General features: G+C 34.6%; 1 protein-coding gene across 19 annotated transcripts in view; it reads right to left on the reverse strand.

Annotated features, from left to right (window-relative positions):
* LOC108040213 (disintegrin and metalloproteinase domain-containing protein 11) overlaps positions 1 to 23,383 on the reverse strand; it is a 31,416-nt gene that overhangs the window by 5,155 nt on the left and 2,878 nt on the right. For 6 of the 19 annotated variants that reach the window (XM_017117554.2, XM_017117553.2, XM_017117558.2 and 3 more), the window contains exons 2-21: positions 18,830 to 19,579; positions 17,882 to 17,932; positions 17,263 to 17,411; positions 17,069 to 17,125; positions 16,804 to 16,877; positions 16,669 to 16,741; positions 16,137 to 16,283; positions 15,753 to 16,052; positions 15,520 to 15,689; positions 14,555 to 14,724; positions 14,313 to 14,476; positions 14,007 to 14,171; positions 13,799 to 13,943; positions 13,572 to 13,743; positions 13,345 to 13,464; positions 13,078 to 13,264; positions 12,756 to 12,906; positions 7,206 to 7,344; positions 2,324 to 2,482; positions 2,014 to 2,075 (exon numbers count right to left, since the gene is read on the reverse strand). In XM_017117554.2, the coding sequence (XP_016973043.1) occupies positions 2,014 to 2,075; positions 2,324 to 2,482; positions 7,206 to 7,344; positions 12,756 to 12,906; positions 13,078 to 13,264; positions 13,345 to 13,464; positions 13,572 to 13,743; positions 13,799 to 13,943; positions 14,007 to 14,171; positions 14,313 to 14,476; positions 14,555 to 14,724; positions 15,520 to 15,689; positions 15,753 to 16,052; positions 16,137 to 16,283; positions 16,669 to 16,741; positions 16,804 to 16,877; positions 17,069 to 17,125; positions 17,263 to 17,411; positions 17,882 to 17,932; positions 18,830 to 18,899 (2,725 nt within the window). In that variant the 5' untranslated portion in view covers positions 18,900 to 19,579. Of the gene's footprint in view, positions 1 to 2,013; positions 2,076 to 2,323; positions 2,483 to 7,205; positions 7,345 to 10,989; positions 11,096 to 12,755; positions 12,907 to 13,077; positions 13,265 to 13,344; positions 13,465 to 13,571; positions 13,744 to 13,798; positions 13,944 to 14,006; positions 14,172 to 14,312; positions 14,477 to 14,554; positions 14,725 to 15,519; positions 15,690 to 15,752; positions 16,053 to 16,136; positions 16,284 to 16,668; positions 16,742 to 16,803; positions 16,878 to 17,068; positions 17,126 to 17,262; positions 17,412 to 17,881; positions 17,933 to 18,829; positions 19,580 to 20,694; positions 20,821 to 23,383 lie in introns of those variants that run through there. The other 13 variants (XM_017117556.2, XM_017117552.2, XM_017117564.1 and 10 more) reach the window with 8 other exon arrangements.

Here is a 23,383-nt window from a genome sequence, read left to right on the forward strand (position 1 = left end):
CTACCTGTCACATACTTTTTAACGATCCCTTCTACGAGTAACGTCTATTAAAAAAAGAATCCCCAATTGTTCGTCAAAAATTGTACTCATTACGTTACTTTGAAAATATTTTAGTAAGTAATCATTTCAGATTTAAATTACATAGTATACAAATTTGGCCAGAAATACAGTGTGTTTTATATTTCTATTGGCGTATATGTAAATAGGTGAAGTTGCGTTGGGTAATTGTGAAAATAAAATCTCGCGGAAAATTTCGCGTCGGGTGTTTTCAATTCAAATACAAAATAATTTCTCGATCTAAACTTTTGATAAACTGGGGTCCATCGATGGTTTTCCTACATTTTTTGCGAAGTCCTTTAAACTAGACAACATAAAGTAAGATAATAAACAAAAGAAGCCTTTAAGCGGAGTTAACAAAATTATATCTTTATTTACATAAATATTAATAGCTATGTATTTAAACGCCAATACAAAATACTTCTCTAATGTCCTAACGTGTTCTTAGGAAAACAAGGAAAAATGCTAAAGTTCCCTAATTAAACAATATCCGATACTCTCCGCCCTGATATACTATAAATTATCGATTTCGAAGTTGATTCAGATCGAATATTATATCCTTTACCATTCAAATAAGGATTGCACGCACATGTACAAAAAAAATGATTTTTACTTCACACTAATGGATTTGAAATTTTATTTAGTTTTTAGGATATTAACTAATTCTTAGGATGTTGAACAGTCCCACAAAAAGTTGTATTTTTTTGAGAAAAGCCCCGACAAAAGCAAATATGAAAGCTCAGGTCGCTTAAAGAGGACATAAGAAGCTTGTTAGGTGGGTGCACGTATATATAATATAATTAACATATGTTCGCTGAAAATAAACTTATGATTGCTATCGAAAGTATTAATGTAAAACTGTAACTGCAATAATAGAAGCTTTGAAAATTACAAGCAGTAAACGTTAATCAATTATTATTCTATTTCAATTTAGCTTGTTAACATGGAAGGCATCTAAACTGTTAAGCGGGAACATGGGAACACAAATTATTTCAATCCGATTTTTCATTAATATGCGGTTACAAAGTGTCTTTAGTGGAGATTCCCGTTCTTCGCAATTGAAAACATTTTCTTGCCTAATTTGAATCCCTTTGGTACTGCGAATTTGCGGGAGAACTAGGATTTCGAAGGATCTCGAAATAAACGAGATCGGGCGAAACATTCTGCTCTCAATTTGTTTTGTTTTTAAAAAGGATGAGTTTTTCAAATTTCGAATGATTCCGATCTTTGTGCAGTCCAACTTGCATAGCTTAAACCACAATCTGCTTACAATTTATTGGTAGCTAAAAACTGTACCATACAAATAATATATATATTTTTCATGTTAGAGGGTGGTGGTTTGAATTATGGAAGTTGTAGTGTATTAAAAAACAAACATTTTTGAGGCTTAAGAACGGGAATCCCGCCTTAATAAATTCAACTCTAAATTCGTAATCGAGGATCTCACTGAAATCTCAAGAGAAATAGGAAAGTCATAAAAGTCCTTCGGTGTCGCAGATATTTTTACACTTTTAGTCAACAAAACAATAGTATATTAAGTAGACTTTAAAAAATTTAAAAAGTTTTTTACATTTATATATCTTTATGGAAAGGATATAATCTTGTCAGATATAACGAGTCTGAAATTGAGCGGTCTTATAATAAATTATAAAAACGCTTTTTGAGTATTAAACTCTTTCATCACAGAATATCTTTGAAGTGAAGATCAAACACTTGCAAATAAAATTGTATTATGTATTTGTTCTATTTGCAAATAAGTTTTTAATAATAGTTAACCGATATAATAAAGAATTACTGATATTAATATGCTATATTCGTAGACTTCTGTGTCACCGAGATTAGACTTTTATGTTGAGCTCAATCTTAGAGGTTTCTGCGAGACTCCACTCAGGCACTTTGTTTGTGAATCTAGTCTAAGCACATGTTTGTATAAATTATAAGTTGTATTGTATTAACCTGCATGTGACTGGTCGTCCTCGCCACATGTCGTGTAGCGTCTTCCATGAATTCCCTTGTCCCTGTGGATGAGAATATTGAAGTAGGAGCATGAACTTGCCAACTCAGAGGATCGTAATCAATCGGATGGAGCTGGATGTAAACGATGAATCAGCTGCAGTGGAAAACTTTCCCATGCAGGAGACTGTATAAAATGATCTGATTGGTTTTTCCATATGTGTAACATTTCAATTGGTACTGTAACAGTACGGCAGGTACAAGTACTGCTGATGCATCGTCTAACACCAGCTCCAATTGGGATTATACGCACCTGAAGCCAGTCTGATTGGCATAGACTAATTTACTGGATCCATCCAAGGAGACCTCTTCAACGGAATGGTGATTGGGGGCCGTCGCAGCTCCACCGTAACTTTTGGCAATCGGTTTCTTCGAGTAGGGCGGATCGTACTTTAGCGTAGTTGTCTTGCGCCTATTTGTGGCCATCGGTACCCACATTGTTGTTGTAATTGTTTATTCATTTATATGCGTTATATATATTATAGATTTTGCATACACTCCAATGTATATAGTATGTGTAATAATTTAAAGCGTAAAGTTATGCGTGTTTTACAGATATATGAAGTCAGTTATCGTATTTATTTTATTTGATTATGCAGCAAAATCAATTTTACGTCAAAGTGTTTGGTAATTATGGGGCAGGAGGCGTGGTTGATGGGTAGATCGTAGGTTTGTATATGTTTTTTGGTTTTGGTTTTGGTTTTGGTTTGGTTTGGTTCAGTTTGGTTCGGTTAGTAAATAAATAAACAATGTTTATGGTTTATTTGAAGAGTATGAGGCAGAAACGGGCACCCATACACACGCATGCACCCGGTTTCATTTATTTATTATATCATTTTAATAATCATTAATATCATTTAATATTGCACGTGCATGCGTGTGTATAAAAGGGTCCGTTGAAATATGTATTGATTGCAGAGATTTTATCAGGATCGTTTTTAATTAGTAGATACCGATTTGAATAGGTTTAATTTGGTTTTTGTTGATTTTGTTTTGTTGGATCATTATATTGATGTTGTTGTTGATTGTTGTTTGGAAACGAAATGTTGCAATGAGAGTCTTAATTAATCAAATGCTCATAGATTTTGAATAAACATTTTGGGTTGAATATAAAGATTTTTGTTATGAATTGTATATATGTTTGTTAAAATGAACACACAGTTAAATGCCTGGTCTTTCAAAATATATTTACACCCATTCATGCATATGTTAGAAGCCATTGAAAAGGATTAAAAAGCTAAGAAGATTCGGCAAGCCGAAGTATTTATACCTTTGCAATCACGAGAATTGTACAATTCCTTATTAAAATAACAGTTATAAAAAATCAAAACAAACTACGATGCTCAATAATTGGTACCAAGCACACATAAACAGACAGATTTGAAAAACAACTTTTCTGCATTGCAAAATCGGACGAAAAAGTAGAATTTTGAAAGCAAAGGCATATATTCCCAAAAATATAAAATTTCAGAAGCCATTCAAAAGTACAAAGAAAGAAAGAAAAACACTTAAACAGGCGAAGATTGTTTAAAAACGCGTATAAAAAAATCAACACATTTTTACAGGAAATAAAAAATAAACAAATTATGCTCCAAATCAATTGAAAATAAAGGCCAGAGGAGTTTAGAATTTGAATCTTAAGAATTTTAGAAAATATCAAAGAATGTAAAGACAATTTTTTTGGTACTCCACATGCGGATCAAGGTGAGGACAAAAAACTATTTTCGAAAAATAAAATTTAAGAAACATGCCAACTACGCGCAGTGCGTCTTAAACATGTAATAATGTCCACGAATGTTTTACAAATTCTTAAATTGAGATTGCACCCTAAGTGGTAAAAATTTGGATTTGAAATAAAAAGAATTTAAATTGAAATTTAATAAATTCGTTTAAGTATTGAAAAGCCACCAAAAGATTGTTAACAAACTCCGTTTCAAAGTGTAAAACATACAATCTCAGCGGAAGTTTGTGCATGCACGAAAAGTTTAAATGTCGAAATGTTTTAACCGGGAATGATCCGTAGCATGGTTAACTATATCGTTATTTTGTACTTTGAGTGTTTCCAATTTCAATATATTTGTTATTTTTGACAGTGGCAGTAATAAAAGTGTATTCTGTTAGCATAATGTATCTGTATCTGTAACTGTATCTGAATCTGTACTACAATCTGTATCTGTTCTTGTAACTGTTCGTGTATCTTTCATGTTTTGATGTTCTGTTTTTGTATCTGTATCTGTATCTGTATCTGTATCTGTTTCTGTTTCCGTATCGGTGCTTGTTTTATTGATCCCAATTTGCATACCATATTACACAAACAAAACATAAATGCTTTATGTGTGTACATTGTATTCGTATTTGCATTCGCATTCATAAAGACGGCTTTTCGGAACGCAGCAGGCTTACTCTGCAGAAAGCACCACCATAGCTCAAAGTCAGTTTCATCTATGTTGGGCCCTAAGCGCAAAGAGAAATCAAAATATTGATCTGATCGCCCTCGATCGCAGGCCAGTCGCCTGGACATGGGCCTGGATATATATGTTATTTAAAAGATAAGGTATATATATCGGGTACACCCTATCAGCCGACTGTGGTCGGATGTACGCATATTTCTACTCTTGGCTTTGGGCTGCAAGTTAGCGGGGCTATGGGCTATACGAATACACTTTCACATTGTTTTGAGATTTGGGGCATATGAATTGTATGGAGGTTGGAGGTTGGAGGTCAATGTGCCCAGCGCTTCATACGGCATACGGCATACGGCGGGTATATGTTTATAATGGTGGTAGATGGTGGTAGAAACGGTACAGCATTATTTTTCTGGTTGGTTGGTTGGTTGGTTGGTTGGTTGGTTGGTTATACATACATATATATATGGATATAGTTTGGCATGAGATTATAGTGCTGGACAGACTAAACTGAACAAAAGTAGTAATGAAAAACGTCAACGAGATCACCGCCGTCCTGACGACAACGATAACATACACAAATGGCAATCCTTTGTATAGCCGCTCTCAAATTGTGTGCTTTGACTCAAAAACTATAAGATTTAAGGCCAGAATCGGTGACTAACTAAAGGATATAAGTAATGAAATATGTTTACAAAAAATATGAAACCAATATCATAACTACCAAAATTTGTTAATGTATCTAATCCTTTGTATAGTCTCCTTCACATTATTCTTTTTTTTATTTTTTCCAAAAAAAAGAAAACTAAAGAAATAATGTTTTTTTTTTTGTTAGATTGTTAAGACATTTAATTGTAAGGCGTTGAACCGTTCACTTTCGTTGTATCTTGCGGCCTCGAATGGACAATTGATTCACGAAGTAGCCAATCTTTGATCTTCAGCATTTATCAAAAAACCATATAGCGATTCCATTTGCACGTACCACAGGTTCCAACTTTTTATATTGATATCGGATATTTAGCAGTATAATAAGGGGCATCGCAGGCGAAAAGGGTTACCGCTGAGTTATCTGAATAATTGGAAGATCAAGTGAATGTAGCACAAAGGGATTTGCAGGTAATGAGAAACACAGAGAGAGAGCAGGGGAAAATATACATACAAAGAGCTTTCTGAGGGGGACGGAGAACGGAGAACGGACTTCCATATATTTCATATCATATTGTCTTCATAAGACGAACTTGCATAACTAAACTTTCTTATTACGACATCGCGATCCTAAGTCGCTCCATATACCCAATTCAAGATCCTTTGCTAACCTTTCAAAGCAAGCAGCCTCCAAAGTTGAGATAAATGATTATTAACTACGAGATCTCATCAGCTCAATGTCATTTCAAATACTGGCCAACATTTTCAAATCTGACCTCTTTTTTTAAATAGTGACTATCTAATCGTAAGTTATTATATTATATTATACTATTCTTTGAAACAGGGCAGTGACTAGCGGGCATTTCCAGTCGCGGAACTCGATTATAACGTTCTTCCTTGTTTTTTCACTGATAATACATGATTTATATATACGCTTTCAACAAATATTTTTTGTTCTCATTTTTTAAATCAGCGCCCCAAAGTACATTAATAACATTTGGGTTGTTTAAAAAAGATTTCTTTTGTCGACCTCTGCAATATATTATCAGTGAAAATGCAACTTTGTTAAAAGCGTACCAAAAGTGTAAGATTGTAGTACCTGTAACTTCTGTAAAATGCAAGAAAATCGTTTCTTATTTGAAAAGTCATTTCTTTTTCAAAACTAAACCTTGCTTCTTATTATAATATTTACAATTCATAGTTACAGCCATGGAATTTACTTTAGTTATCACAAGTAATTAAATATATTTAGCTAATTTTATGGGCTATTATTTAAAAAAGAAATGACAATTGAAATAAAAAAAAACAATTTTATTGTTTCATACAAGACCATTGAATTCAGAAATCAATTTCCTAGTTTAAAAGGCGACTTTCTAATTTGAAATAATAAATATTCTATGAGTTTTGTTTTGTTTTTTTTGACGATTTTAAAAATCTTAAAAAAGTTACTAATCGTCTAAGAACAAATTGTTTTTTTCTGAATTTAAAAAAGTTTTTTTTTGTAAAATTTACTGTTAAGAAAAGATATCTATGTTCAATTACAAACAATTCAAAGTCTGCCACAAGTTAAAGGCGATATTTCTAAAATTTAGAAAAATATTCTTATGAGTGTACGAATTATAAACATGAAAAATGTATACAGATGTGCAATTGTGAGTTAAGCAATTGCGTACGCAGATTAATAGTAAACTGAACCAAAATAAATGATTTAGCATTTAAACAAAAATACCGCCAATTCGTTAAAATATTATCAATAGGATATTTTACGTAATCCTGCGTACGCCACTGCTTATAAATTTGAATTATTACATTGTAGAAGTAAGTACGTTTGGGTTTTTTTTTTTTTTTTCATATGAAGCTTAACAAAAATGAACAATGACAATGGTTTTAATGCAACGACACAGACAAATTTATCAAAATGCGAAACAAAACAAACAAATTTACTAAAGTTTTTTCATATTTGCATTTGCAAGTGTTTTTTAAGTTTTAAAAATACTTTTATGTTACTTTTTGCTTGTTCTTTTTGTGGTTGTAATTTGTATTTGTATTTAAAGCTGGCTTTTTCATTACTTCTTTTCAACTAACCTTAGACACAGGGAGAAGTTTCTATGTACTACAACTGACCTGTAGCACAATGCCATCAAGGTGAATGTTATAAAAACGAACCCTACAACTGACATTAGAACACCGACTAGGAACACTGTATTTGAGCCGTGGTAGTTCTCTATACGAGACATTTTTAGCCAAGTTTTTCATTTTGTGCCCATTGTATTTCATTTGTGTGGAGTTTGTTCGGATGTTCGAATGTTCGGGTGTTCAGTGGTTGTATAGTGGAGTAATACATTCAGGTTGTTTTATTTTATTATATTGCATGATAGTTTTTTGTTTGGGTTACGTAGCGATACGCCGGGTGGTTAACGAATTTGTTCGAGGACGGTATTTCGTAGTTATTCATTTCATTATTGCAGTTGGGTTGTGAGTCAGCCGAAAAAAACAAGGAAATACAAAGTTTTGTTGCATTGGGGGAAATATGATTATAATAGGCATCTCACACATTCCTTTTAGGGATCTTTTTCATTTTTACTGATATATATTATTTTAAGTAGTTTTCTCTTAATTAATATGAATACATAAAACATAAATTTAAAACAACGATAACATGCATACGTTGTAGTATGTGTTCTCATTGAGAAATTCCTTCGGAATGCCAAGGCTTTCGAAATGGCCAAAAACGGATAAATGATTCTCACAATTGCTTAAATGTTAGTTTTAAGTTGTTCTTTTTGTTTGCTTTCCTATGACAATGGTAATCTTGTTTGCTTAATTACCAATTATAATAAGCTTTCAAAAGCCAAAACCGAGTGTTGGCTTCAAGATCTTAAATTGATCTACGTAAAAGAAAGAGCTCAAAACTTCTAACTTTATTTAATCTTTTTATTTGTGATTTTAACATTTAGTTTTTATTAATTTAACTTCGTTTTTTTGTTAGTTATTATATTTACCGGCATGGAGATAAAAAACTAAAAAATCAAAACTTTGCAAAACTTAATCCGATCAACTAGAAATTTTGAAATATATTATTTGTTTATAAAAAAAAAATGATATACAATATCCCAAAGCTGAAGACAAACACTTTCTTTCCAATACAAAAATTTTAAAAAGCTTTAAGCTACCTGTTAATTTCTGCTATAAATATCTGAAAAAGTGATTCGATTATTTCATTAGTTTTTCAAATAGCAAACCTCATAATTCCAGCAATATCACATTATGAGAAAACCATTAAAGACAATAAAAGTTCAGAAAGTCATAGTTTTTATACCCTCGAAGCTTTAAGAAACACCTTTAATATTATAATATTTGTTTTTGATATAATTAATAGATTTTTGAAGTGAAATTATGTACTTAATATTCCGAAATTTTTGGTAAATTTTTATTTAAGTGGGTCTTCGCTTTGAAGTTTTAAAACTTCTGGCACGATTTCAAACATATCTGATAATTTTCATTATTGTTCTTTTCTATGCTTAAGCACGATTTCTTCAGCAGAAAATAATCCAGAAAATAATATATATTGGACTACGTTCAGCTCGAAAATTCACTGTAAATACTCTTAACCACATTATGACATTTATCATTCAAGCATCCGGGCCGTTTTGGCGATGATTTTTAATATTTGTAAGGTTTTACCCCGTAAAAAAGATTATTATTTTTTGGTATCACACACTCAGGAAATTTCCGTAGACAAACATTCATTCCGAAAGCAGCAACAGTCCAGGAAATGTTGTTCTCCGACATTTTTGGCATTTTTTGGTGCACAATAATGTGAGTTATTTAATGTTCATATACTGACAAAAAAAAAATAACGACGGCGAATCCTGTTTGTAAGTCGACAAATGATGGCTGTTTAATGTGTTCTGATGAATGTGCCTACTGGAGGTGTGAATCAAACTGAAAAATATGGCCTAACACAGTATTTTATTTAATTATCCATAACATTTTCACGTAAACTCATAAATAATAATTTGTATTCCCAATTTATTTCGAATATTTTACTGTGGTTTCTTTTCATGTTTCTGGATAAGTTTTTATATGCATATTGTCATAAATAATAAAGAAAATGATAGTAGAATTCTATTAAAAACCCAAATTAAACACAAAATAAATCGATATTTAATATTTTGTGGATTACGACGACAGATTACAAGCACAATTACAATTTTGAAACTTATAAAAGCACTACGAATATTTTTACACACAGCGATAAAGTCCATAGAGCAGTCAAAAAAGAAAATGATTAATGCAAGTATGTAAATGTAGATATGAGGTGCACACACATAAATTATCATAAATATATGTGTGTGCACATCATATTGAAAAGTAAGATAGGATGTGGCAAAGATATATATACAAGTATATAGATTAACAACGAATCGTTTCTCTTGATTCTGTAAACAGGGAGTACCCTAATTGAAACTATATATCCGGCCTGTTCCACTTTTTATTTTATTAAAGAAAAACACACATCACAGAATTATCCCTTTTCATCAATGCGACTTTGCAATGAACATATGATATGCATAAAATCGAAGCAATAAATGGCCACCTTATTGAAGATTTAGTAGAAAGTAAGTGTTAGAACAGTTGAGGAAAATTGACTTTAGCTGAAACGTGCCATAAATTACAAGGGGAACAGGCCTAAATAACTAAGCGTGACTTCTAAAACTTTGTAAAAGTAATGAGATCTCTTCAAATAAAAATATCAGCTTTAAAAATTATATTTTCCTGAATAAGCCAATAAAACAAAGTTAACCTTTGTTAAGCTATTCCAAGGACATCTATTTCGTTAGTTCACGTTGATTCAACTTGAAATCATTTTATTCTAAATAAAGTTTGATAGCATCCACAAAACTTTATATCTACCATTATATAACATAGCTTGTCCAAAAAAAACCCTACTCATTCCGTTTAGTGTGGTAGATTTAGTATTTTTAGTCCATACAAATTACTCATACGACGTGTATGCTTAAAACCCATTCTTCCATTTCTAAACTTCTTAACCTATATTTCTTCTTCAAAAAACAATTAAAATATGGAGGAAACTTATATGCCTTATTATTGCCTAGTAAATGAAATTCATGAAAATAAATAATTTCTTTGGAGGCAACAGTACGTATGAGTAATCATTTTAAGTCCACAAAAATTACTCATACGGCGTGTGCGCTTAAAAACCTTTCTCCCATTTCTAACCTTTTTTTCTTCAATAAAAAATTTAAATATGGAGGAAACTTATATGCCTTATTATTGCCTAGTAAATAAAATTCATGAAAATAAATAATTTCTTTGGAGGCAACAGTACGTATAAGTGATCATTTTAAGTCCACAAAAATTACTCATACGGCGTGTGCGCTTAAAAACCATTCTCCCATTTTTTCTTCAATAAACAATTAAAATGTGGAGGAAACTTAAATGTCTTATTATTGCCTAGTAAATATAATTCATGAATATAAATAATTACTATAGAGGCAACAGGACGTATGAGTGATAAACTTCGAAACCATTTTCTTCATATAATAAATTTAAATAAAAATGTGTACCGCCCAACCATATATATTCCTAATCAGCATCGGCACTCGACTTGATCTAACCATAGTTAACTTTATTTTGATTGAAACTAATTATCTATTCTGGAAAATGTATTTCTTAAAGCTATCACTTTTAGTTGCAGAGATTTTCAAGTAAATCAGAGAGTACGCTTCGAAAAAAAATATATAAACATATTGACCGTAAAAAAATGTACTTGTATACGTATGTGTAATGATGGTAGTGTTGCTAAATTCATAAGAGGAGGAGCTTGACTTGCTTGGTACTCTACCTGTAGCAAACGGCCAGTGTTGCAAAACTAATGAAGACACATTTGACGATAACTGTTAAAATGATGACCATGGTTAATGTGCTGATCCTATTTTGGTCAGAGGTGCCTGCAAATGGTGGTTGCGTTTTATTTTAATCAAAGTATATAAATATATATGCGCCATTTTTCGTATTGCGACTTTTATTTACATTATAACATGCTCCAAAAATAAATAAACCCAAAAACATATGATTTTTCTGTTCGCATACAACATTTGAAAGTTACTCGCGGATATACGCACCGGAAGTATTTTATTTGTGTGCAATGCTAAGAGCCATAGGATTTATTTGAGATACCCGCTATTCACTCGCTACTTTATGAAAATATCCATCTGGATTTCCAAAAATGCATTCCAGAATAGTTTTAATGATATTTTCTACACTTGGCAACACTTTTTGTTACATAGCAGTGAGTTGGCAGGTATCTCAAATTCGGGGATTCTTTCTTTTTATATGTATACGGAAATCAGGTCAGACGACTATATAAGATAGTATTTCCCTCACCCGGTTTGTTTCTACGATTCTAGAAAGATCATTTTAGTTGTATATCCCAGATTCATATTTATGTATTATGTATGTTATCTAAACTGAGGAACGGTCTAAATAAGTATATTGGATAACTTATTTTTCTTATTTCTGCGAGAGTACAAAAGCTAAGTTTTTTCAAGTTAGCTCCCGTTGGCGTCGGAACTAACTATTATTTGGGTTGGGACCCTTCGTTCTGAACACTCAAATTCCTTAGAAACGAAAATGAATAAAAACTAACAAAAATGTGATTAAAGTAACAAAAACATATATGAATTCCCAAAATTCGGGTTGCTATAATGGCGAGTCGCAAATGTGTTTTTAAGAGGTCCAACCTATTTATTATTTGGTTGGGTCTTTTTCCATAGGTTATTTAAACAAATCGTGCTAAGAAATTTACCATTTCAGGAACTATTTGATTTGTACTAAAAGATGAACCCGTTAATTGCAAAACAATGAACATTTAAGCAAAGAGTTGGGGAAATATTGAATTTAGTTTTATTTTAAAACGGCCTTGTTTTTAAATTATGTAGGGCAATAAGCTCCATTGTAAGAATTTAAAAGAGTAATCCCTTAAGAAAACCAAACTCTCTGTTTTAATAATAGACTAGGTAAAACGCTTTTAGTATAATGTTTGATTAGTAGTAAAATTAGTTATAAGTTAATTATCAATTCACAAATTGGAATTGAGAATAACATTGAATTGGGGGGACTGATTTCTAGATTCGGATAAATTTTAAATGTGTATACTGTCCAAACATCAAATTGCCGACCTGACTACCATTGTCATACAAGTAACAAAAGCGAATTGTTCAAGATTGCACCCAATTATTCAATTGTGAGTTGCCAACGTCATTAAACCAGGCAATATTGACCTCGTTCAAAAACACTTAGTTAGTATTGAATACAGCCCTGCTTGAATTAATTCCAACACAGTATTTGTTCTATTTTGTAAATAAAAGTGGCCTAGTGGCTAGTGACTTAACTGCTGTGAGATGGAACCGTAGATTCAAGCAGAGCTCTAGTATACGTAAAAATCTTAAGATATAATATCATTGAATTTATCAGACCAGTTCAGTGCCATTCGATATGGATTTCATTCAATTCATTTAGCTTAGTTCATTCGCTCACAAGTCTCTTCCAGCTGGCGCAAGGTAAGATACGAGCATCGTGGAACCCGACGCCATAGACACTATTTCTTACCATATGGGGTTTCTTTCTTTTCCATCTTGATGGTGTTCTCCGAAGTTGGCACTGCTTCGGTGGGCACTGCCGTGGTGAGCAGTACCACGGCACTGCAGTCGTTGCCGCCCCATCCCATATCGCAGAAGCAGCGGTTTGAGTTCGTGCAGACCTGGAATAGCAATGTGCAGAGTGTGGGCATGGTAATGGGTTTGGTTCGGATCGTTTTATGTGTACGGTTATGCGGTTATACGGATATACGGTTATACGGATGTATGGATGTGCATGCCCAAGAGTTCTACATGTTTACACGGTAGAATGATGGCACAATTTGTGAACTTACACCATGTTCTGAGCACTCTTGACCCTGCGAATTCGCCGGGCACTTGGTCTGATCCACGTGGGGAAAGAGACTGACACACGTCTGGTTCAGGCAGATCAGACTATCGCCGCACGGAGTCCCATCCTTGACCAGGCCGTGCTCTGGGTAGCTGTTGGAACCCACCTGCCCGCTGGTCGCCCTGTGAATACTCAAATGATTGTGAAACTATTTTGGTCCGGACATCACCTTAACTCCTCCGGCATCGCCTCTTGGTGTTTTGCTACGCACTTGCATTCGAATTCCTGTCCCTTGATCGAGATGATGGTTCGCGAGTAGAGCTGGTCGATGCCATCGTTGACTGGTTGTCGTTCGCCGTCCTTGCACTGCAGTGTACCGCACTGGACGTTCCTGTGGGGAAAGTGAGAATTTTAAAACGGATGATTCAAAAAAAAAAAAAATTTAATTAAAAAAGAAAAAAGACATTTATTTATTTCATCTTATGTAGATGAACTTACTCGGGCTCGCACTTAATGTAGTGCTCATTGGCATCCCGTCCACAGTGTCCGTTGATTGAGCCTTTGGAATTGAACTGCTCGTAGCACTGACGATCCGCAGCGGATCCGCCGTAACCCCAAATTGCCTCACACTGCAAACTCAGCGTGGGACAATATCCTTGAAAACAGTAACCTAAAAGACAACCAGATGTGAGGAAATTTCCCAAGTAGTGAGATAATTTACTCACCTGAAACGCCAGTCTTGGTGTGTCCGCATGGGGATCCGTTTTTCTTATAAATATCAGAAGGACATTGGCCAATTTCGCCATCGCAGTATTCAGGCAGATCGCACTCATTATTGGAGTCACGACAAATTGTGTCCTTTGGGCGCAGCTGAAAATGGGTGGTACAATGCGATTACAAAAGCAATTGTGGGTGAACAAATGAGGAACTTACGCGGCATTGGTCACAGCATGCCCCACTGGCACATTGTGCCTCCGATTTTAGTTTGCAGGTGATGCCATCGCAGCAGGGATCCAGGGAACACTCCTCGAAGGTGCCGCAGTCGCACTCCTCATCCTCCTCAACCACCTTATTTCCGCAGTTTCGGCGCAACTCGATCTATTTAAGAAGGGAATTAAAAGCACACCGCGTTGTTTACCATATGTTGTAACTTGAAAACCGAAAGGAAAGCAGAATACTGCTTCATCGACTTCAAGCAGCGTGATAAGACTCTGATATGGGTGCTTGTTTAACCCTCACCTCGTTCGGTTTGTTGAGCAGACACAGCCCGTGGCCAGTCCGCAATGCGTCAATGTAATCTTTTTTGCTGCACTCCGAGAACTTGTAGGGCTGCACATTCTCCTGGCCCACAATCGACTGGGCCATGATGCAGCCGTGCCAGTCGCGGCAGAAGCACTCCTCGCCTACGGCAAAGTACAGAATGCGAGATGAATGCCCTGCTGGACAATGGTTCTATTTAAATGGATAATGATAATTCTTACGTCCGTCGTCGTGTCCCATGCCGATGTTATGGCCAATCATGTGGGCCATTGTGCCCGCGAGGAGGTGTGGCTCGTACACGTTCACGTCCACGCTGATGCCCACAGCACGGGGCGTGCAAACAGTTTCGGGCACGGCCATGCCGGCCTCGCCCCCAGCAAATGTCTCCCCACTGAAAGATGAGATAATCAATATGTACTGTGTATCAAAACGGTGGAAAAAATATACAGTAATTCATCAGTTGAGAACTACTGGACCGAATTGTTCTTTTTAGTAATTGCCAGATATTATTTATATTGCTACATAAATAGAAAAACATGTTTTGGTCACTCAGTTTACGAAAAAGTAAGTGCAAATAACAGAAAATGTTAAACTATGTAATCATTACACTATGTAATCATTTATATTGCTACATAAATAGAACAAACATGTTCTGGTCACTCAGCTTACGAAAAAGTAACTGCAAATAACAGAAAATGTTAAACTATGTAATGATTATCAATTTACACTGATTTTACAGTTAAAATGTTCCAACCGACAGAAAGTTGTTAAAAATACTTACTTTCTACCAATGATTATAGTAAGCAAACATTGGTACTACAAACACAGTAAATTGAGCGATGTTGCAGTAAAATTAGTACTGTTTATTAATGTTATTCCTAAGTGTGCAAGTATGTTAGGACTGATTATATAAATTATTTTGTGAAGTCTTAACATTTCAGTGTCTGGCTTGTGGGTCGTGCCAGGCACGCAGGAACAAGTTGGGAATTATAAATGAATTATAAAAAGGTATCGATTTTCATAGAGTAACTATATATACAGATAGTTACAGTAAGCAAAATAAGAACCAAATACAGTGCCAAATGTAACAGCAAAATTCAGGCTACCATTATCTCACAGTAAACTTACTGAATAACCAACAAACAATTTTCTGTGTAGTGTAATTACGTAAAATGAGATGTCTTACGTGAGCAATTGCGTGGTGTCTCGCTCAATTTGGAACAGATTCCTCGAGGTGTAGTCGTTGAAGCTGGATATCGCCTTGCTTATATCCTTGCTGCCATCGATAACCGCCTGGTTTTTTCCCCAGGTCTCGATGTACACAACCGACACACGGGTGTTGAGGGTGCGAAAATACTGAAATGCAACACAGAACATACTCACAAGGAGGATCGATGAGGGACTATAGTGAATACCAACCAGATCGGCTATGTTGGCCACCTGTATGGCATCGTGGATGACCTCCGCCCGCGTGCTGCCATTCCGCTTGTCGAACATGGCCTTGTCCACAATGATGGCCGTCTCAATGTACTTGGTGGCCTCCCGGACGTCCCGCTTGTTCCGCCCCACCCCCGCCTGCAGGATCTCCTCGACGACGCCGGCCACTCCGGCGGACAGGTGCTTGGTGCGCCGGGAGAGGCGCCACGAGTCCAGGTTGCCCGAGTTGGCGCATCCCTTGTTCGCCTTGGTCCGCGCCTCGAAGATCACGTGCGGGTGTTTCTGTTAATGAAGGAACCGATGATGGTTAGTCCCATGGGTAAGCCCGTAGCCCTTGACCCTTAGCCTGTAATAAAGTGGACTTACCGAGAGATCCCCGCCGTAGAAGGGGTGAATGACAAAGGTCTCGTTCCCAATGTGGATGACGCCACTCACTCCGTTGCAGGTGTGGAAGGCTGCACTGGCTCCGGGATAATCCTTCACGGTCCCATGGTAGTAGCAGTGTTCGATATCCTGTCAAAATAAAGAACCAAACGGCTTAGATCAGGAACGGGAGCTATAATAGGTTTTCTTTTTTAAATCACAAAATAATAAATGATAAAATAAATAATGATAAGCAAACAAATATTAAAAAAAAAAAAAACAAGAAAAAAAATTGAATACAAACAGCTTTAAAAATTATTAATATTGTTTTACACTTCTCTTCAAAATATTACGAACTTTAGAAATCGAGAGACTAACATAACGTTAGGTTATTACGTTAATATAATATTATATATATATTTTTCCGTATTTGTCGCGTTACTCTTAAGAACATACTTAAATGGTATAATATAATAGTCTCTAGAGAAACATGTTTACTTAGTAGCGCTCTGAAAATGTTGAAACCTTAACTCACATGTCGGTTTCCGTCCACAAGATATCCACCCACGTGGTAGTGTTTCTGTTGTATGTTTGGAGAAAGAAGTTGCCTGCAAAATAAAAATATATCACTGCATCGTTCCAACAATTATATAAATTAATAATCACTTACGAATTGAGCTCCAAGTCCAAACGAAATTTGTGATTAAATGCTTTAATTAGCAGCGATGTACGATGGAAGTGTTTCTGTAAGTAGGCATAGCAATTTAAAACTATCAATTCTCTTTCTTTAATGCCCATATGCTCGATGGAAAATAAATAGTTATTTATGCAATAATTATAAACCACAAATTCAAAAAATTTAAAAGCATTGAAATCCCAACTCAACATTTAGAGATAATATTCAAAGGCAATTAACTGGCAATAGACATATGTACCTTTGTTCTTCCTCTGTTAAATCCACTGTCGTCGTGAGGTCGTGGTCTTTGTCCCGGCTGCAAAATATAAAATGTGAAGTGAGAACCATTTAGATATTATAAACATTTTAAATATTCAAAAGCCTGCATTGTTAGTTTTTTTTTTCAAAAAAATTACTCAATCACATCTTTGATATTTTACCCACATATCTTACCTTCGGGAGACTGACTTCTCGCGTGGAAATGCCCATCTTCTCGTGATGGCGCAGCTGTACTGGATATATAATCTGGTAATAATGGCCACCAATTCGACGGACAAGCTCTTGATTTTGCCTGTATTCCTTAAGTAAACGTTCCACCTCACCTAAAACAAAACACAATTATAAGTGTTAGGTCTTGTTAAACTGAAAGGGGAAATTAGTTCGAACAGGGTAAAATGTGTACTCGAAAACTTAATTGCAACTTGCAATATCCAGGGTTCTCTTGGAATCATTCAAGAGCCATTAAATTGATTTGTATACAAAGTATTTTATATGAGTAAATCTCGTAATTATCCTGAAAGGTATTGTTTGGCTTCAAACATTATTCAAGCAAATTGTATAACCGAAATCAAATTCGCTTATTATATTCTCCTTGCCTTCCATTAGTGTTTGTAATTGCAATTTGATTGTTCTCAGAAGTGGCCTACTCAGGGGTCTTAGCTTTAAGGATTAAATTTGAAAATTCAAAATTTAGTATCCCAAACAATGGGACTTGTATGTGAAAGGGATGGGCCACTACTACAAACATATGTTAATGAGCCAAACAATGAGGTGTTCATATGTGAATACTCACCAACAGGACTTTCTTCATTCCAAAATGAATCATCTAGTGTGTAATCTGCTTCTGCAAGAAGATAATGTTATTGCATTTAATTCTTAGAGGTTAGTCCACTTGTTAAATTTGCTATTATACAAATACAATAAATAAAGAGCGAGGTAAGAAACGATTATTTTGTCTACTATTTTGGTGATGTTTTTGGATTTGTAAAAATATTCAAAACATATTGTGGCTCACCGAAAGTAATGTTTTTGTAATGGTTTTAATTTTGCATATCCCAGACTTAAATATTTCCAGCTATACAAGTACAGGGTTAAAATGCCAGATTATTGGCTACGGACTTATTAACCCGCCCACGTATTTGCACAGAAAACCTTTTTAACTGTTCAACTTTTACTTCAGTGAAACACTCAAAATTCCATAATTTATGGCATTAGTGCTTTAACTGATTGATGCGCTCTTGCTTGTTTTATTGTTAATAAAAAGATAATGGATTAGTAGGGTTTCAGAATCCAAACGCTTTGCCGAATTTCGTATGCTACGGTAAAGCGTAGGAATTCTAAAACCCTACAATATCCAAGGTGCAAGCCGCATTTGTAACATTTTTTAGTAATCAATGTGATACCCTTTCTATAGCTTCCACACTCGATCAAGTTGCAATTAGCCTGGAATAAACTAAAGTAATGCTTTAGATACAACTTGATCACCCGTTTGGTGTTCAGAAAGACGACCTAAGTAACTGCCAAAAATGCAAATAATCGATTGATTGCAATTAAACAAAGTTAGGCTACAAAAAAATAGGTGGGGAGTGGGTGGAAATGAAAGATTGTCAGTGATGACGGCATGGATTATATACTACATACGATAAATATGACGTAACAGTCTACTAAATAGTCTACTAAATAGTCTACTAAATAGTCTACAAAATAGTCTACAAAATAGTCTACAAAATAGTCTACTCACCACCTGCAGATGTGACGAAGGTGCACAGCTGAGCAATGATGGGAATTAAATAGGCGATTTGTATCCACATGACGGCGGCTGCAATGTTGTGATCAAAAGTGAAGTTGTCGAATCCAGCCCCACTTCTAAGTCTTAGTTTTCTCTCCTACGTCCTTCCAGTAATAATTTATAGAAAACTGCCTTCATATGGTACTTAAAAATATCCGTTTGTTAGTCGTTAGTTGTTAGTTAACTTCCCTCCTGTAGTGTTTATCTGTGGCAGCCGCAGGCCTTGAATTGATTTGCAGTAATCCTTTTGCTAAACCATCGCATCAGCCGAACATTTATCCTCGGGCTTGCTGAGTTTCTCTGTTTCTCTGTTTCTCTGTTGCTATGTTGCAATGTTGCAACTCTGCTGTGTTGTTGCTGTTGTCAGTGGCAGTGGTTTGGCCTTCTTGACCGACTGGCGATATAACCGATTGGGTTGGCTACAGTGCGCCTGAGGCTAGGTTATTAATGGCTTTCAGACTCAGCTGGGATTGTGCATTCATCACACGAACTCACTTGACTCGACTCCACTCCGATCCACGCGACTCGACTCGACTCAAGGAAGCTCGGAAAACAAGCAAGGTAACAGGATAGTTATTTTAAATTCGAATCTAATATTCACACTTTGGAACGTGTGCCACAACGGCTATTGAAAACAACCGCAGCAGGATTAAAATGCATCAAAATCCGCCGTAAGTTCTGAGCATGCGATGTCCTTTGGTGCTGCAAGTAAAAGATGTGATGATATTAGAAGATAGTTTACAACGAAGGATCAAAATATCTAAGAGGTAAGCAATAATGCATTGCTTATTAGTTTCAAATTCTGGTTTACAAACTATTAACGGGCTAAGATTTCAAGGAACAGTGGTTGAGATATTCAAGATTTGCTAGAAATCACAGTAACTGTACCACGAAACAGATTCCTAAACAAGTAACTTATCAAATTTTATTAAAAATATTTTAATTAATTTTAACCCCAAAACACCCAATAAGGGGCAATTCAAAATGATTATCACCTCAAAATTTAAGCACGATTTGAACTAAAGACTGATTTCAGTTTAATCCTTATAAAAATAATTCAAAATTGTATTTTTATAAGACTAAATTAAGCTCAATTGGAAAACATATAGTTTTCAGACATTTTTTTTGAGTTTATATGTAGAACACATGGAAAAATAATCAATTTATGATCTTCTATTCTTTCAGTTCAGCGAACAACGCTTATTAAGAAAAGTTAACTCAAAGGGTTAGTAACTTTATTTTGATCACAGTTTCATTTCCATTTATATTTCATTATACTAATTATTATTTTTATTATACTAAGTTTTTTAAATAAAGATGTTTATAACAAATAGATTTCGCCATTCGTAGTTAAATCAACTTGAGCTTAAAAACTAAAAGGGCTTCAAAACACAATATGATAAATAAACTGATAAAAATTCCATTTTTTCAATTTTCTTTATTTAAATTTGTTGTCCGATTTTTAGAAAATTGTTTTGGATATTTAGGAGCTCGTATTTCACTCACGGAATCCTTAATTTAAGGACTTTGTTATCTCCTGGCTCGTTTTTAAGTCCAATCGAAGCATTAATGTATATTATTTCCATTTAAAACAAAGAGTATAAAAACAAAAAAAAAAATAAACAAAATAGGAAACCACTGCTTATTGCACATTTTTGAACATATTTGTTCTCGGATATTTTCCCAGCCTGATGCCTCACATTGGTATCATAATGGTATATAATGGAAAAATGTTGTCGCAAAAAGAGCTTACAACTTTGCATTTTCTAATTTCCATATCGGCGGGTGTGGATCGTATACAAATATCACTGAATTACCAGGAAGATTTTAAATATGCCAAGGCTGGTCGGCATCATTTTTCCAATCTGAGTTCCGGGTTTTTCACAATGGGGAAAATCTTTGGTTTTTTAATGCTGGTTTTGAAATAGAGTATATATGAAGTTTAGACTTTAGATTTTAAGCGAGATTCTCGAAGTATTTGCATAAAGCTTGCGTTAAATCTGTTTAGAGATGTGCATTAGCGAATTGCCCAACCGAAACTAATGGAAAGCCACTTGGGCACTAAGGTGAATGTGAATCTGAATCTGAATGTGAATGTGAATGTGAATGTGAATGTTGGGGACCGGACAGTGAAGAGCACCACCGAGGCCACAGCCGACAATTTTAATTTGCGCTAATTAGGCAAGGACAGACATTTAGCGGTGACAGAGAAATTGCAGAAGAAGATTCAATTAGCAGAAAAATCCTATTAAATAATTAATATTCATTACGCGGGAAGAAAGAGGAATGCGCGAATGCATCACCAAATCACAGCGTATAATTTCAATAATAAATTTGCAAGCGTGCATCAAAATTCGATCAATATGAACATCCGCTGTTTGTCTTTTGTTTTCTTCAAGTTTACCTCTTTTGAGTCGTTCAAATCTTTTGATCTTGAGAAATTCGATTTGTCTTCAACCACTTTTTAATTTATACCGGCCGCTTGGATCTGAAACCGAATTATTGCTTATTTAACCGTATGGTTAGATACAAATCGACGATGGAATTTAAGCAATCGTAAGCGCGGATGGATTAGCAGAGACTAATGCGCAGAACAGAACCCACTTTATACAGTCGAAGGGACCGAATGTTTGTTTACTTTCGCGGAATTCTCATGTTTGCTTCAACATGCGCAATTACAATGACTTTATTCGAATGATAACTTACAGTGCCAGCCCGAAAATTGGCCTATACTTAATCGTTTAGATGAAAAATATATGTAATTAATAAGATAAACCATTTCACTCACTCAGAGCTAAAAAAAAAAAGGGGGGCATTTGAAAAACAAAGATATAGTAGCAAGTATTTTTAATTAGTGACTTTTAAAAAAGACAAAAAATATCTTAGAAATGGTTAATGAAAATAAAAAGAAATTGAATGTATGCTTGTTTGAAATATGTTCAATTTTGACCGTAGGTTTATACTTAAAAAATGCGTATTTTTTGGTCTTTTTAAGAGTTTTTTTACAAATGAAAACAAACTTACATACATACATTCTTAATCAGTATTAACAAAACAAATAATAAATATTATTTTAATGCGGCTAATCAACAGGTTTCCCTATTAATAAGTTTTAAGTTTAGACAGTTTTTCAATTTCACGAGTATCCCAATAATCTCTTCCAACATAATTTTTTTCGTGAATGATTTAAATACTGGTCAGGGGTGTAAATCTGACATCTCAGATATAGGTCGGAATAAATAATAATAAGCAAATAATGGTTCCCAAAGTCGAACCAAAAGTAGAGGGATACTTGAACAAAGAATATTCGAGCTAGAACAAAACAAAATAAAGCAATCAAATTATATTGAAAGAGAAATAATGTACGTTCTATCGAGTAATCACACAAAAATAAGCTCTACAACTTTTGTTTTAATTCGCTAAGAGCTGTTTTTTACCGAGGACTTTAATTGACAGTTACTTTATTTTTAATCTGGTTAAATAATACAAAACAACAATTATATTACACTTTATCATTCATCTATAAACAATAGCAGTTTTGTCACAAAAACTTATGAAATGATATGCCAATCGCAGGGATTAGTTGAGTTTCTATGATTTTATTTCCATAAAAGTCTGTTTAAATAACCTCTCAAATCTTTTGATTTGGTTGACGTTTTGCCGGAAACTCATTCATATGTATCGCAGCCTTTAAATTACAGATACCGAGATACAAAAAATCGGTTAATAAGCCAGCTAGTGTTACTCCCAGATATTTTTCTAGGTGTTGAGGGCGTCCACGGCACAAACCTTGGGCAGACACCAGACAGCGACGGCTGTCGGGAAAATAAATAAATAAAGGGATGAAAGTTAAGAACGCGAGAGCAGCTCTCTCGTGATTGCGCAGCCTCCGACTAGACAAGTCGTCAAAGATGGAAAAATGCACATGTGTATAAATCTATTAGCCAATAAAATTACTAATGTCTTCACGATGCTGTGAAAAGTAGACACATTTGTCTAGTGACGCAAAAACCCATATGCACATGCAGTCAAACTGAGTATCAAAAACTCATTACATTTCATTTAAGCAAAAAACGGTTTTTAAATTTTTCAAACTCATTATTATTGCTAAACGTTCTTATTGTTAAACATGTTTCCCTTTCCGATGATTTTGTCAAGTTTTACGATTACTTTTATTAATGTTCAATGGGGAGGTACCATTGAACATTAGGAAACGTTGAAAAACGTAAACGTACACAGAAAAAAAATCAAGATTTGCTTTTAGACTGTAAAGGTTATTTAATCTTTCACTTGATTTCTTAGTTCTCATTTTCAAAATTAAAACCGAATTTTTCTCATAAAATTTTTATTGTCGAAACAATAAAATTGTAGTCCTTTTATTAAGTCCGCAACAAGTGAGCCCCGTATTGTTTTTATCAAGTCGTATGTCATAATTTCTTAATAAGAGCTGGTTGTAAACGATGTAAGTCTGTGAGGCTGACAGGCAAGAAATTGTGACACTACTGA

Source organism: Drosophila rhopaloa, unplaced genomic scaffold, assembly GCF_018152115.1.
Source record: "Drosophila rhopaloa isolate 14029-0021.01 unplaced genomic scaffold, ASM1815211v1 contig_3, whole genome shotgun sequence".
NCBI classification, from domain to species: Eukaryota; Metazoa; Arthropoda; class Insecta; order Diptera; family Drosophilidae; genus Drosophila; species Drosophila rhopaloa.